This window comes from Drosophila takahashii, chromosome 2L (assembly GCF_030179915.1).
Source record: "Drosophila takahashii strain IR98-3 E-12201 chromosome 2L, DtakHiC1v2, whole genome shotgun sequence".
Taxonomy (NCBI): Eukaryota; Metazoa; Arthropoda; class Insecta; order Diptera; family Drosophilidae; genus Drosophila; species Drosophila takahashii.
Genome location: NC_091678.1, coordinates 19,854,415 through 19,869,292, shown reverse-complemented (window position 1 = coordinate 19,869,292; position 14,878 = coordinate 19,854,415). Strand labels below are relative to the sequence as shown.

The 14,878-nt window shown below is 40.8% G+C and overlaps 1 protein-coding gene across 9 annotated transcripts in view; it reads right to left on the bottom strand.

Moving 5' to 3' along the window:
• bru2 (bruno 2) overlaps positions 1 to 14,878 on the bottom strand; it is a 54,798-nt gene that overhangs the window by 5,211 nt on the left and 34,709 nt on the right. For all 9 annotated transcript variants that reach the window (XM_017156603.3, XM_070214252.1, XM_070214257.1 and 6 more), the window contains 2 exons: positions 7,263 to 7,441; positions 3,046 to 3,514 (listed from right to left, as the gene is read on the bottom strand). In XM_017156603.3, coding sequence (XP_017012092.2) covers positions 3,046 to 3,514; positions 7,263 to 7,441 — 648 coding nt within the window. The remainder of the gene's footprint in view (positions 1 to 3,045; positions 3,515 to 7,262; positions 7,442 to 14,878) is intronic.

Below are 14,878 nucleotides of genomic sequence, written 5' to 3'. Positions count from 1 at the left end.
CCTAAGAACACACACAGAGACAGAAAGAGAGAGAGGGAGAGAGCAGGCAGGTGTGGTATGTGTGCGAGGGAGAGATATGAGCTCAGACATTCACATAAGGAACCGGGCATTGTCTAGCATATTTAAGGAATATTTTTCAAATTGCTTCCTCGCTTTGAATGAGCTGCCAGTGGATGGTTTTATATTCTATTACTATGTTTATACGATGAGATTCACGATTTCTTAAAAGCGCGATCTAGAAATAACCCCTGTTTATACGACAGCCGAGAATTCATGCTTTTATTCACTCTCAGCTGATAGGGATGCCGGACCGGTAAAAATATATAATTTTTAATACCACTGATTAGAGAAATAGCCTATAAAAGGCCTTCAATTTCTAGCGATCTGGCAACGTCGATCATTTTTTACAGAGTTACCATATTGCTTATCACCAAATCACGCTTTTGGGCTGAAATCATAGTCAACTTTCGTGTGTTGCCGAATTCACGAAATGGCGTTTATACAAGCACGAATCGGCCGAAAGCGTGAAATGATAGCGTGAATTCGGCATCGTATAAACACAGTATATGTGTGCTTGTGTATAGTTTGGCCATCCATGGATGCCACGCCCCCCTGCGAAAGCCCCCCTTTTGTGGGCATAATAAAACTTTAAGTGTTCTCACCTGCGGACAACTTTAGGTTGTTGCTGTTGCCACATTGGAATTGCATTTGTTTACCTGCCAGGCCTCCGGCTATTGGGGCATTCTCACTCACCATACCCTCTATGAGGCCCCTTCTTTTCGGCCACCTTTGATGGTGCCTTTTGCCCTTGGGGCCTTTGGCAAGACTTATAAAAATTTCAAGTCGGAAAATGGCCGAAGAAAAACAGAGAAAACGGTAGACAAAAGAGCTCCTTTTTCAGGTATTCCCCTGCGGATTTCGCTTTATAGGTAAGTCATTTGAAAAGCTATACAAATATCTATATTTGGAAATTACTTTGTTTTGTTTCTAAAAACTTGTCTTAAATGGTTTATATTTTCCACTTATTTTCTCCCTTAAAATAATTGGCCACCATTTAGAAAGCCACAATTAAATAATGTTTTTCTGTCTCTCTGGTTTCGCAAAATTGGTCAAATCAGCAAACGTTTACAGGTCTGCCGCATCCACTTAACGGTTTCATTCGGCACTTAGATATAGAAAAAATAAAGGAAACGAAGGAGCGCAGAGGACACGTTCCATACATTTGCTGGCCATCACAGTTCGCAGTCGTTGAGTCCTTGCTGACCCCTTCGGTCAACGTCTACCTCCTGGATCTGGCATTTAAAAACGTCATTTGTTATTCAAGTGGCATACGTCGTCGCTCTAAGTTCCCCTAACTGCCCAGCAGTTGCCCTCACTGTCCGTTTACAGTTACTGCCGTCAGTCGGTGGCCACCGCCTCCTCCTTCTTTTGTCGCTTTTCCCCAGACCAATTCCCTAGCGTATATCCTGTTTCTTGGTCGGATGTGTCAGCTTTAGGATAGATTTTGACATATCTATAGGAACAACTAAAGATTTTTAAAGATCTACAAATTAATTTTATTGTAGTGAAGAGTTCAATTTATTTTTATAAACTAAGGCAAACTATTTTTTCATAAATAATTTGTTAAAAAAATCATTTTCTATGTATCACAACCGAACTCTGTATTTGTTAGAGAATCTCGTCCACGCCGAAATCACCATTTCAGTGTCAGATTTTTTGCGCTTTGTGCGATTACATCACGCGCCGCTCAACATTTGGTTGTCTGTGATTCCCCTTTTATCTCATTTTTTCCCCTCGTCACTGGCTTTTGCTGTTTGTTCAAGCTCTCGAGCTTGATTTGTTATGCGCAAAATGTCCACGTTCCCGTCGAGACTGCCCAGGGGGCGGGGTGGGCGTGGCACGTCGGTCATTCTAATGAAGCGGCGTTGCATATGCAACACGTTTACATTGTCGCCCCTGCCACTGAGTCTCAGTGTTTGTGTGTTGGCCAGAAATCTGGGAACCGTCTGGGCCATCATCCTCATCATCGTGTCATCTCGTCATTGTCGTTGTCCACCTTTTAATCCTATTACAATGTTTTTGTTTTATTCATCAGGCGACTGAAGAGCTGGGCCGCGCTTCCTTTCTTATCCCCAACTTTTCCGGCTTACTTTGCCTTCCGTCCCTTTCGCCTGCATTTATGCAAATTTTGTTGCTTAAATTGAAATTAATTATTTGACAGTTGTTGCTGGGTTCTCTTTTGCTGGCCTTACTTTTTTTATTTTTGCCTAGCTTAAATCTGCAGGTTACAAATGAAGTTACTCGAAAAAAGGAGAGAGATTTGAACTTTTTTGTTAAATGTCAAAACAAATGACTGGAGCAAACTAAGCTTTATTAACCTGTTGTTTTATTAATTTAAGCCCCAATTTTTACTGAGTAATTAAAGAAAAAAGTTTTCTAAACGTTTGAAAACTAGATACCCAATTAAAAACTATTTTTTTTTTATACCTGATTTATAATAGGCCATAATAAGAACACTTTCAAAAATATAAAGTTACAGTACATTTCACACACATAGAGAACCATAATAAGATAATGTTTAACAGCTCATTCAATTTATGTTTAGAAGCCTGAAAAATGAATTAGGTCACACAAATGCTTAAAACACACATATTGGGTAGCTCCTTTTGAGATCGAAAAGAAATCGAAATGAATGAGAACAACAAGAAAATTAAGTATACGTAAAACAAAAGTCTTTTAGAACACTTATCCGTTGGGTTGCATAAGAGAAACATATAGAGTGCGCGATTGAAATAATTAGGGATAAACAGAGAGTAAAACACACGGAGAAAACAACGGGCAGATGTGTGCGGGAAACAAGGACAGATAGAATGAAGATATAGAGAGAGCGAGATAGACAGAAGGGAAGATGCAACGCTGTGGATTTAATCTGTGTCTGTGACTAAAACTGATCAAATTGGTTTGGGTTTGATTTTTTTCGGGGCTTGGGAATCGAGGCCTAACAGATTAACCTAGGCTGTAACTTATTCCGCGGAATCCACTCACCTGGCAGATAGTGCGCTGGACTCAGTCCGTATCCGTGGAGTTGTTGGTAAAGCTGCAGATGGGCCGCCGTTGCGGGATCCGCCCCCAAGTAGGCGGCCGCCCCCTGGTGGGCGTTGCTGGCGAGGAGATTGGGCGCCAAGGACGCACTGAGGGCGGTCGAGGAGCTCAGCGGAACGAGGGTGGTTTGTGCCGTAGCCGCAGTTCCAGCCTGCTGAACCTGGGGCACAGCGGCCAGGGCGGCCGCCATCGACGGATTGGGACGTCCCGCCGAGGGCGGAGCGGCTATTAGCGCGGTGGCCGCATTAATTGTGGGCGTGGCCGCACCTGCAGACGCTCCGCTTGGCGCATTGATGCCGCAGAATGCGTGAATCTGCTGCATCTTCTTTTGGTCTTTTTCCTTTTGCGTGTCTGCGAATTTCACGACCAGCGGAGCCGAACAACCATCCATGGTTTGACTTTGGTGAAGGGACTGAAGAGATGAAAAAATATAAAATAAATTAAAATTTAAAAATATTTTTTATAAATACACACACTATTAAGAGCAAGGACCAAGAATAATTAAGTTAATTATAATTATATATTTATGAAAATAAATTAGGTGTTTTTTGGTATTAATCATACGCCGCGTTGGCATTACACCAAATGACTAGTTTCAGTCAGATTTATTTAATTATAGCACTACCACTTTGAAGACTTTTATTAGCCTATTTTATTTTATTTTAAACCTCTTATTTGCATATGTGTAATAATTTCATAAAAGAAGTATTACAAGTTTATTACACATACGCAGTGTTGGCTTTCTATTATATTCCCTGTGGATATTATTAATATCCATTACACATTCCTTACATTTATAAATTGGGATACAATTTCCTTTAAATTAAATTTCTTGATTAAAATTGTAAAATACTGAAATTAATTTTATGGACGTTTTCTTCTCTAATTGTAATTTTAGAATTCTGTTTCACTACGGCCTTTTTCTGTGTCATTGAAATACGGTTCTTAGGCCCTTCTAAGCCAAAAAAAAATGCGTTGCATCCCAATCGCCTCACTACGCGGAAAACTGCGTTCCAACTGTGCAGCCATGGCGACCTGTTTAAAAACTCGGAAATTTCCCTAATTACTTTGTAGCCAAGAGCAGCAGGGTCGCGATGGGTGAAGGGAGAAGAGGAGTGAGGCAAAACAATGCGCCGGCCATAAAAGTCGCGCCAGAGCCGCAAGAATTATAGTCAATGTAATTAAAGAGCACTTCTGGTGGCTGCCACGATACAGGCGGCCAGGATGGGATGCAGGCCAGAGTTGCCGCCGCCGCCACAATTGAGCGGAAGTTTCGGCCCGGGTCGCCATAGCCCCGGCTGAGTTTCAATGATAAAGTCTACATAAACCGGAAAATAAGTAAAGTGGCTTGCCAAGCCCCCCGTTCCCCGTTATCCCCTCTTTCCCCCTCCAAATGCCCGTTAGCCCCTCATCAGACCGCAGCCTAAATGCCTTTGCTAAATGTTTGTCCTGGTTTTCGTGATGCGCCCAGGGTTGCCAGCCTCCTCGATTCTCGACCCCGTTTTTGTTTGTTTTCGGGCTTAGCAGAAAGGTGTAAATTAAGTCGCCTAAGCGGACAAATGGCTGTGTGGGCTGAACTATCTAAGGGTGGTGGGTTACCGTGGTTGGGTGGGTGGTATGTTGGTTTGTTGTACGGGTGGACATGCGGAGGCGGCTTAAGTGCGCGTCATTATTCTGCTGTAAGCCGCCTTGCCGTTGCCATAAAACTTATCAAAACTGTTTTCGACCTCTAAATGTCGCGAATTTGTGGGTGGTGTCTCTAGGGAAGTTTTTGTGGTTGTTCAAGGAGGAAACCTTAGGTAAGGGATGTTATCAGGGGAATTACAGGTTTTCTCTTTGATGTCAGTCAATTTAATTTTGGAACTAGTTAGTAATTTAGTAAAACTGAATAGTGGAAAATCACATATTTATAATTAGTTTATTAAATTTTAAGCAATCAATATCTTTCCTTAATTTTTTTACATTCCTAACTCCTTGATAGTTAAAAGCACTTGAGTTTATATGCTTTTTCTGGAAACATTCCCAAGTCACCTACTAATCCTCAGTCATTTTTCACAGCTTGGCCCGACAACTCACTTCCTCCGGGGGGAAAGCAGCAAAAAACGGGTTAAATGACCCGTTGGGCAACAGTGAGCACTGGAGACTCGACCGCATTCCCAACTTGGCCTGGACTCAGCGCCAACCACTTGACAAATTAGCGAGACGAATGCGAAAAATAAAATCTGCATGCGTTGAAAAATGCTATCATCATTTGGCCGACCCACCCACCCACTCGCCATTCCTCCTCGTGTTTTTTGCTTTCACTCGGCTTTTTGTGCAAAGAAAAAGAGACTTAATGGAGGGGCAGAAGCCGAGAACAAATTGCTGGGCTATAAACATGGCACATTAATATTAAATGCACTTTGCCAGCAGCTTCAGCTCGAGCGACTTTGGCTTGGGGTCTCGTTTTTTGATGGGCAACTTGCATCGCTTTTGGATTGCATTTGATGGTGCTGCATACTTTCAGGCGTCAATAGACTGCGATGACTTTGCAACCCTTGCTTCGCTGCGTCGATCCAAATCATTTGGTCTGCAACCGGCCAGCCTTCCTCTTTGGTTTCTCTTCCAGCTTAATATCTCTTGGATCCCTGGACCTCTTGGCCCCAGCTCATTGCTGGCGTGTGCGTGCCTAGCATCCCGTAATTTGACTTCAAATGCATTAAAATCGCTGGCACCAACACAGATAATGCTACAGTATAAACTCAGTTTAATGAAGTGCGTTAAAAATAATTTTGCTTTAAAAGAGTAAAAGATTTGATTTACTCGAAAATATGACTTATTCATAAATAAATCCGTCTAATTATTCTGCAAACAAAGTTGATGCAATATGTATTGACTTAATACTTTAAACGAAAATAAACTAAGCTGTTAAAATATGTAGACTTTATTCACACGAAGCTTAGGAATAAAAAACCAATTTATATATTTTAGTTGAATACAAAATTGAAATTTTTAGATAAACTCGAAATCTATTTAATTTGCTGTTTTAGAAAGGAATACTAGTCTTGTATGTAGGGTTTCTTAAAGAACTTTATAGCCTGCTTTTACTGTACTTTCTTCATGATTGTGAGTGTGCGTTTGTATCTGTATGCTGCACTATGCATGTATGGCTTTATAATGGCCGCCCGCCCACAACAACATTCATCTTGCAAAAGGCGACAAATTATGTGCAATATACACAGAACAGAGACAGCATGCTCGGACTGCCCTGCTCTCTCTCTCTCTCCCTTTCTCCTTCTCCCACTCCTTGCATGTGTTTGTGTTTGGCTGTCGGAAGTTTGTAATTTTGCCTGTTTCCGGCACAAAACTTGCATTAGTCTCTGTTGGTGTGCGAGTGTGTGTGTGCTTGCTTCAAAGTGGGCGTGGCAGGCGGGGGTAACTTGGTTGCCAGGATTACCGTTGACTTCTTCCGCTGCCAGAGGCGGCGTCTTGCTTGCGTTCCAGCTTCCTGTTTGCAGTTGCATGCGGTTTTTGTTGTTGTTGCCGCCGCCATTGTGGAATGAAGCTGTGCTACGTAAGCATGTGTGAGTGTGAGTGTGCTATGTGTGTGGCTGACTCGGCTTTGGTATGTGTGCCAGGGCGAAACGTGTTTTATATGCGCGACTCTTGCCGCCACTGCAATTAATCATTGCGACAGTTTTTCCCACACGCGCCACAGGACCCAAAGACAATAAGGCTCTTAAAGCGGATAAGTGACTTTAAGGTGATCGCTTTGCCATACGCTGATCCTTTTTTGACGATTTAATCAGTCTCGGGTGAAATTCAAAGCTATATCAGAATCACTTTTAAACTTTACTTTAAGTGAATTCAAATTCTCATTTTAGATTTTATCCAATAAGACCAATTAATAAAGAATAGATCGATTTTTATAGAACTGGGTATTACCATATTAATATGAGAAAATAAGTGATTTAAATCAACCACGTTTACGGGTGTCTAAAAGTATGCAACAATCTATGATAAAACCGGAAGTACGATTGAAACGTTGCAGTTTACCTTTCATAGCATACTTTTAGCCAGCTTTGTGAGTGATTCCGAAACACTAGTCGTTTTCTATAACATTTCTAAGGCCTAACATTTTTGTAAACCATCTTTTGTTAGGACTCCCGTTTTAAACTCACCTTGATGGCTCCGATGGCGTTCTGTTTGGTGGCGAATGTGACGAAGGCGCAGCCCTTGCTCTGGCCGGCCTGATCCCGGAGCACAGTACACTCCTCGATGGTTCCGTGGCCCGTGAAAAGCTGCCTCACATCGGCCTCCGTGTACTTTTTGTTCAGCATGCCAACGAAAAGTTTACGCTCTGCAAATACATCAGCGGAAAATGCGAAATGAAAGAATGTTTTTCAGCGAATGCTTACGGAAATAAACATAAAATAAATACGGGGCTGAAGTAGAGTGGTAAAATTAACATAAATATCAATTGTGGTTGGGGGAGAGCGGGTCAAGAGGTCGTACAACTGCAAACATTTGGTTTAAAGGCCCCGGCTTAATGAGTTGCCAATGCGTCAGGAACTATTATTATGGCCTGCACGGTACTTCATTCAGGGCTGTAAAAATGTTTCCCCAACTGAGGCTGCTGACTGATTGACTAACGGACTGGCTGACTGACTGGCGGGAGTTGCAAACGAAATGGTCACCATAAAAACAGCATTAAAAAACGCGAAATGAAACCATGCCTGTATGGCTTAACAGCTTTAAAGCTTATGGGTAGCCAAGGTGATATGTGTGTGCATGAAAACCCAGCTCTTTTCAAGCCAGAATTTGAAGTCAAACGAATGTTTTAAGAAATAACAAATTAATTAGGTAAATCATACTTTTCTTTTATTGAGAAATTGTTCTTTAATTGGTAGACGTTTACCACTTTTTGGTACTTTATAATTACAGTGTTAGTATATTCTACTAATTTCATTTCATGAATAACCTATGAAATATGGCCAAATTCTGACATCACTGACCTCGCTTTAACCTACAACAGGTGAACACATGTTTGATGGATTTCCTTTTATGAACTCTTAGCTGATGCTTAAATTCGTTAATGAGTGTGCGTGTTGGCTCCATTTAACGATCGGTCAGCGTGTATTTAACCCAAATTCTGAGCCACACGGCGTATGAGTGATATTTTGGGCTATTGCTTTCGGGGCTATTTCCTCGGTACAAAGGAGTTGGAATTAATCAGAGGACAACTTTGTAAGCAGCTGGGACCTGTAAAGGCGAAACAACTTTAAACTGCTCCAATAAATCGCCTTCGCCTTTGGTCTTGCTACAGATTTGAGATCTCTCCCCTCATCGAAACGAGAACATTTGTAAGGGAAAAGTTTTTGTGCATGGCAATTGTTATGCTTTATCTTGGTCCCCATGTGCAGAGAGGGGCTTGTGTTGCAAACTTTTTTGGGAGCGCACATGCAAAAGACTAAAAACGCAATCGCAACAAATCGAATCAATGCAACAAGAACCGGCGAACTGCAGCAATAAGAAAGAGGAACTTTTCATTCTGCAACACTTTCGAGCACACTCTCACCCTCCTCAAGCGACCCTATCTTGGCTTAAAGTTTCCCAGAGACAACACATACTGAAAACTGGGGGATTCAGGCATTCCCTTAAAAACAAACTAAGCATGCGTTCAAACCACTTTTTGATACCCTATCTCAGGAAGAAGGTAGCTTGAAATTTTAGTTTGTCGTGGAAAATGTTTCTGACGATTTATACTTAAAAATGTATAACATTTTAAATATATTTCTAAAATTTTTTTAGGTTGTCTTAGTAATGGTTTACTATTTAATATATAATTTATAAAATATTTATTACAAAAAAGCGAGGCGAAAATAAATGTAACATTAAAAGTTCTTACCTAAAATAAAAAATATTTATCCTAATTTATTCTAAAACATCTTTGCATTTTTTCCAGGGTTTCTGGGTAATAATATTTTATTTTAGGGCAAAGTGGGTTCCTGCGCAACCCACTTGAAACCTCCTTTTTTGAGGCAGGGGTGTCGTAAAGTATAAATATAGAAAATTGTGTCGCTGCAAGGGAAGTGATTGGAAATTGTTGCTTTCGCCTGGAGTTGGCACCAGGCGAGGTGATGGTGATCCACGGAGACCCCCGGCCAAGGCACTCAGAACGCACTCAACCTGCCCAAAGGGGCGTTGGAAATGGGTCTTATCTGTGGGCGGGGGGATAAAACTTTTTTGCGAAACAGGGTGCGAGGCATTCCTGTGTGCTAAATACATACGAAGTTATTGTACTTCTTCGCCAGGTTTTGTTTGCCATGCCCATGCAGGCGGCACCCCGCCCACTTTTTGGTCTCTCTGTCCGGCACATGTGCAAAATTTATTTGAGGTTACTTCAGGTGTGACACAAGAAGTAACATATTATATATTTATTGTATGGATTTGCCATTTTAAGTTGAAACTTTGCCAGCGAAGATACGAGTGGCACGAAGGTTCGAAGGAAAAGGGCTATGACAAAAGGAGGTTAAAACTTATTGCCGGCACCTGAGTCCTCTTGCTCCCCCACTCGAGCAGCTTGTTAAGGACCTCTTTTGTATTTGGCATCGCTGATTGGAAAGTTTTATGCGCACGTGATTTTTTCAGCGCTGATAAAAGCGTGTTGGGGAAAGTCGAGGGCGGCGAAAAATAAAACCCTCAAGAATTTGCTTTTATTCTCGCAAACTGATGTGCGTTAAATTGCTTGGCAATAGATGGTAGTTTTCATACATATTATTTTAAGCTTCTTAAAGGATGAATGTGGATGAGTAATAGAAATCACTAGGCTTTTGAAGGCAGTAAAGGTGTTTAAAAGTATGCAGTGAAAATGTAACGCCGTCTCTCTGAAACCATTGCATACTTTTGAACACCTTTTCGATTTTAATGTGGAATCCCCTCATTTCTCCCGGGTTACGGCTCATTTCCACTGCCGGTGCAATCTCCGCATTAATTCGTCTTTAGGCAGTTTATCATTTTCACCTTTTTCGGCGGCGACCAAGCAACCAGAACCTTCAGAGTGTCGCCAAATGGCAGGAATCTCGTTTAAGTGAAGTCACTGCCGTCCGCCTTTTTCCTCTTTTGGCTCACACTTTCGGTGCATCTCTCTGTCATTCCTGTGGGCCATTACAGTTGCAGAAATTGCAATTTCACGACAATTACCACAAATTGGTTTCCTCAACTGGCTGGGCGAACATTTTCGTTTCGTTTCGTTCTCCGTGCCTTCCGCCTCACAATTATGCAGCAAAGTTGCACCCCCTCTGGGGGATGAGGGGACTTCCGGCTGTGGCATATGCATTGTAAGTTCATCCTTGGGAGCCAACTCTGCCATATGATGTCGTTAACTGTCTTAAGATTTATATGCACAGTCAAAAGCGGAAACTGCACTTATGTGTGGGGGGCCAAAAAGGGGGCATATCTACTGGGTCCTCATATATTTCACTTCACACTTGAGACATCAACTTTTGTGTCAAGTCGGTTTCTGGCCCCAAAAATTTGTTGGCCCCGGGCAAAGTTTGTCATGTGCATAATTTACTTCTTCCACTCACGAATTACGTATCTTTTATCTTATTAGAGTTTTTCTGTGGAGTCAGCGAGGCATTAGATTGCATTCAATTTGCATCGCAATTAAATTGCTCGCTCTTGGAAAAATCCTTCGACAGCTCTTAATTATTTCCCCCAGTCGTGTTTATTTGGCATAAACAAATTAAGCGACTTGTGCAAATGTTTACAAGCTAAGCTAGCTGTTCGAATCCAAAATCACTGGCATACTTTCTGGAGTCATACAAGGAATATGCAGTCATGATATGCATTTAAGGATAGTGGCTAAGAATGCTGTTCAGATGCTCTATATATTTGTTTATATTTGCCGAAAATATAAATGTGTTAAGTATGATTTAGAATAAATATAATAATCCCATTTATGATAATTTTCAAAGAATTTAAAATCTTAGTTAATATTAAAAATTAGATATTTATAATAATATAATAATTAAGAATGATATTTGTAATAGTCAAATGTTGATTCCTCCGTAACTTTACTTTACTTTTGGGTTTACTTTCTAGCTGATCTCCCCGAAATGTCTCTCTCATAGAGTAAACTACAAACAAAAGTCAAACGCATTAACCAGAACAACGGCATCCGTGCAAACGAATGAAGCGCATAAAACTTTTACCGAACCAACTGAAAGTGGGTAGAATTCCGCCCGAGGGTTGTCAACCGAGATTTGCATATATCGCAGTATGGATGGAGCTGAATTTGCTACTAATGTGAAGAACATTAAAATGAGGACAAGCGGAGTGGAGCAGAACCGCAAGGATAAATGTTAAACACGCCAGCCAGATTTATACAAAACACACATTCGAATCACACTCGGAAATACGAGATGTGGAATTTGAATTGGAGGAATGGAGCATTATTCACAGCATTTTTGGCCAGGGGCTAAGGAGGAGCTGTAAAGTAATACATATGTAAAAACAGATGTGAACAAGTCAGCTAATGGCAATGACTTTAACCCTCCTCCTCTTCGATTCTTGTCCACCAATAAATGCCTTTAAAGCTGAGTATTCAGAAATATTATTTATTTTAATAAGTAGTTGGCTTAAGGTTTCAGTCTGTCAGGAAAATATAAAGTTCCATTTAGCTGGGCCATTTAATTGGTATTGAATGTACACTTGGCTTGCTGCACTTCAGTCTCTTTAATCCTTCGACTTGCATTATATCTTGAATTAATTAAGGCACATTATAAAAGAGCTTGTCTCAGACAGCATCCAATCACATTTTAAGCTACTTAGGCTGCATCTCAGCTCCTCGTCTATCAGGTTTCAATTAAAATTTAGCATAAGACATGAACAGCCTTCAGCACGGGAGTGCAGATGATAGGTAGAGGACTCGAGAAGTAGGATGTTTCACTCCCGATCCGCCACCTCTAAAAACAGTTAACGTTTTCAATTATAACATAAACACTCCAGCAACACTGAGCACACAACAATGGAAAATCAAGGGAAAGTCTTTATGCATTACACTTGGCGAAATACGGTGGTATATTACAATTAAACCTTTTAAATATAACAGAGAAATATAGTTAAATTTAATTTAGTTTTATTTAATAGATAATCAAACTTTAAATTTGAATGTTTTATTAAAGTACACAAATATTTTACATTTAATAATGAAATTAATATTTCTTGTACTGCACTGTAAGTGGCATGTGTTGTAGCTCCTGCTGTTGTGTTTACTGTGTGTGTACTGTACAGATTAAGAGCTGAGCGCACACGAGGCCTGATAAATGAAAATGGCATGCACACATGTGCAACAGCAGCAGCAACAACCCAGCAGCAACATCGGCCGTGGCACAGCAGCAATTTTGAAGTGCTGCACGAGTTGGAGCCAACTTTTCACATATTTGTATCTGTTTGTGTTGTTAAGTAGTTTGGGCGTTTCCAGCTCGCAGTCTCAGCTGCATAAATATTTATTGCAGAAAACTCATGTGTGCCGTGGAAGGCGCGCCAATTCACATTGCATACTTTCGGACGGGCTTCTCATAATTAATTTAAAGCCCCGCCAATCGAGAAAAAATGTTGTAAACTGTTGAAATTATGATGCTCATTTCGGGCCATCAAAATGCACTAAAATGGGAATTACATATATGGGGCTGTCCGCCCCAATTGTTCATATTCCCCCGCCGGCTGAGTTTATGGCCCGGCCCAAAGGGCCAGACAAACTTATTGCGGTGCAGAAATTTTTATGTTTTAATTCAATTAAGCTCCCTGGCGGTTCCAAGAGGACAGGACCGGAGGAGGAAAGGATCCCAGACGGGCAGAGGAGGTCGGAAAGGAAAAACCTCTGTGGGCGACGCATTTAATGCGCACAAATTTTCGACATTTCTTTCCCGCTCTGCGCAGCACATTTGCATAATTTCGCAATAATTGACAAGCGGAAAATGTTGATGCGGAAACGGAAATTAAAATGGAATTTTCAACTAAGCTTTTTTTCTTCCGCGAGCCAACGTTTTGCCACCCGGTGACGTTTTGCAAGGAGTAATTATGTGCATGTAATTAATTTACAGCAAGAAAGAAGGATTCCAAATGCATGTGAAACGAGATTCTGATTAGGTTACTAGCAGTTTTACATTACTATATTTTTGGGGTTCATGGCATAGCAAAACAAGCACTAATTAATATAATATAAGCTATTAAGTCACTTCTTTTATGTAACTAAAAGTATAAATTGTTTAAAAGATAATGATAACATTTTATTAAACTAATAATATATATTTTGGAAAAACCAAAAAAATAAACTAAAATATTTCTAAAAATCGTAAGGGTGCTGACTAATTTTAAGCAAGTGTTAATCGTAATCACTTTACCCTTTCCCATAACTCACCACTTTTCCTGGCCACAAAATACAATTAACCGTCATAAAAGCTAATGCCTTTCGCTGTGCCAACCACAGCGACAAATGAACGAAATCATTATAATCATCCTAGCCGGCTACGAGTCCCAATCCCTGTGGACTTCCCTCCCCCCGCTCCGCTGACCACGATCCACTCCGTTGACAGGAGCTGCGAGCCCGGGCACGTTTCGATTACGTTGGCAACACTTCCGGCCCGCGAGCGCCACAATTTCCGCTGCAGCAGCAGCAAAAAAGGGGAAGTACCCCGAAGATGACGTGGCTGGTGGAGCAGGGGCTGAGTGGAAAGGGGGGAAAGTTGCAATAGGCAAACTGCCAGCAGCCAAAAGGGGATTTGGACCGAAGTCAGAGGGAGTTGCTCATTTTTAGCATTCGCTTGAAGGGTTCATTTGTGTGTTATGCGAGCAATATTTCGTGCCTTGTGCTCTATTTTTTAGCTCTTTTGAAAGGGGCATTCCAATTTTATGAGTCCTTTTGTAATGGTCGAAAAAATAGTTTTTAAGATACTAGTTATTTAATTAAATAACAAGTATTTGTAATTTCTTTCTCTTTATTTCTCCTTTATATATTTTTACTGTGTTCTGTATAAGGATAATTATGTTAGTCAAGGGTTTTCCACAGTCAATAAAGTCTTTAAAATAATCTAAATCTAAAATGTGAAGGGGTTCTAATTTAAATTTGAAGAATGTAATTAAATAAAAAATTAAACTAGTTTTAATTACATTTAAAAATGAATGAAGAAAGTTTTCAGCAGTTTTAATTATTTTCCCGAAGAGGTAAGGGTATTTCAAAACTTCTTCATTCAGACTGGGGACCTTTTTTACAAATATTTTTCGTAGCTGTTTTGTTCTTTTATTTTTGCTGCCATTCGATGACCGCTTCTGGCTGCCTTTGTGCTCTTCATTCAATTACCGCTGCCAGCGGCTATTCCTATTCTAATGTTTTCCATCCTATTTTCCCTCCCCCCGCCCGAAGTTTCCCCGGCCCCCGATGATGTTCTCAAGTGCTTCACTGGCAACTTGCCCTGAAGATGAGAAATGCCTTGGGGTAAGTAGAGAAGTAGGGAAAGGGGAGCGGAAGATCAAGCGCTGAGAGCAGAACAAAGCTGAAAGTGCAATGGCAAAGGGGGGTGCTACGACACCCCGTCCATAAACATATTTTTCCTAATTTTTTCCTATTGCTTCTATATTATTTTTTTATGTATCAACATTTCTCTTAAGTTCTTGGCAAGAGCCACCACTTTGAGATTGTTGAAATGAAACTACAAAGAAGTTGCAGTCTCAAGTGGAACATGGAAATGACTTAATGAAAAACCACTTGACCAATATCAATCAGCAAAATGTG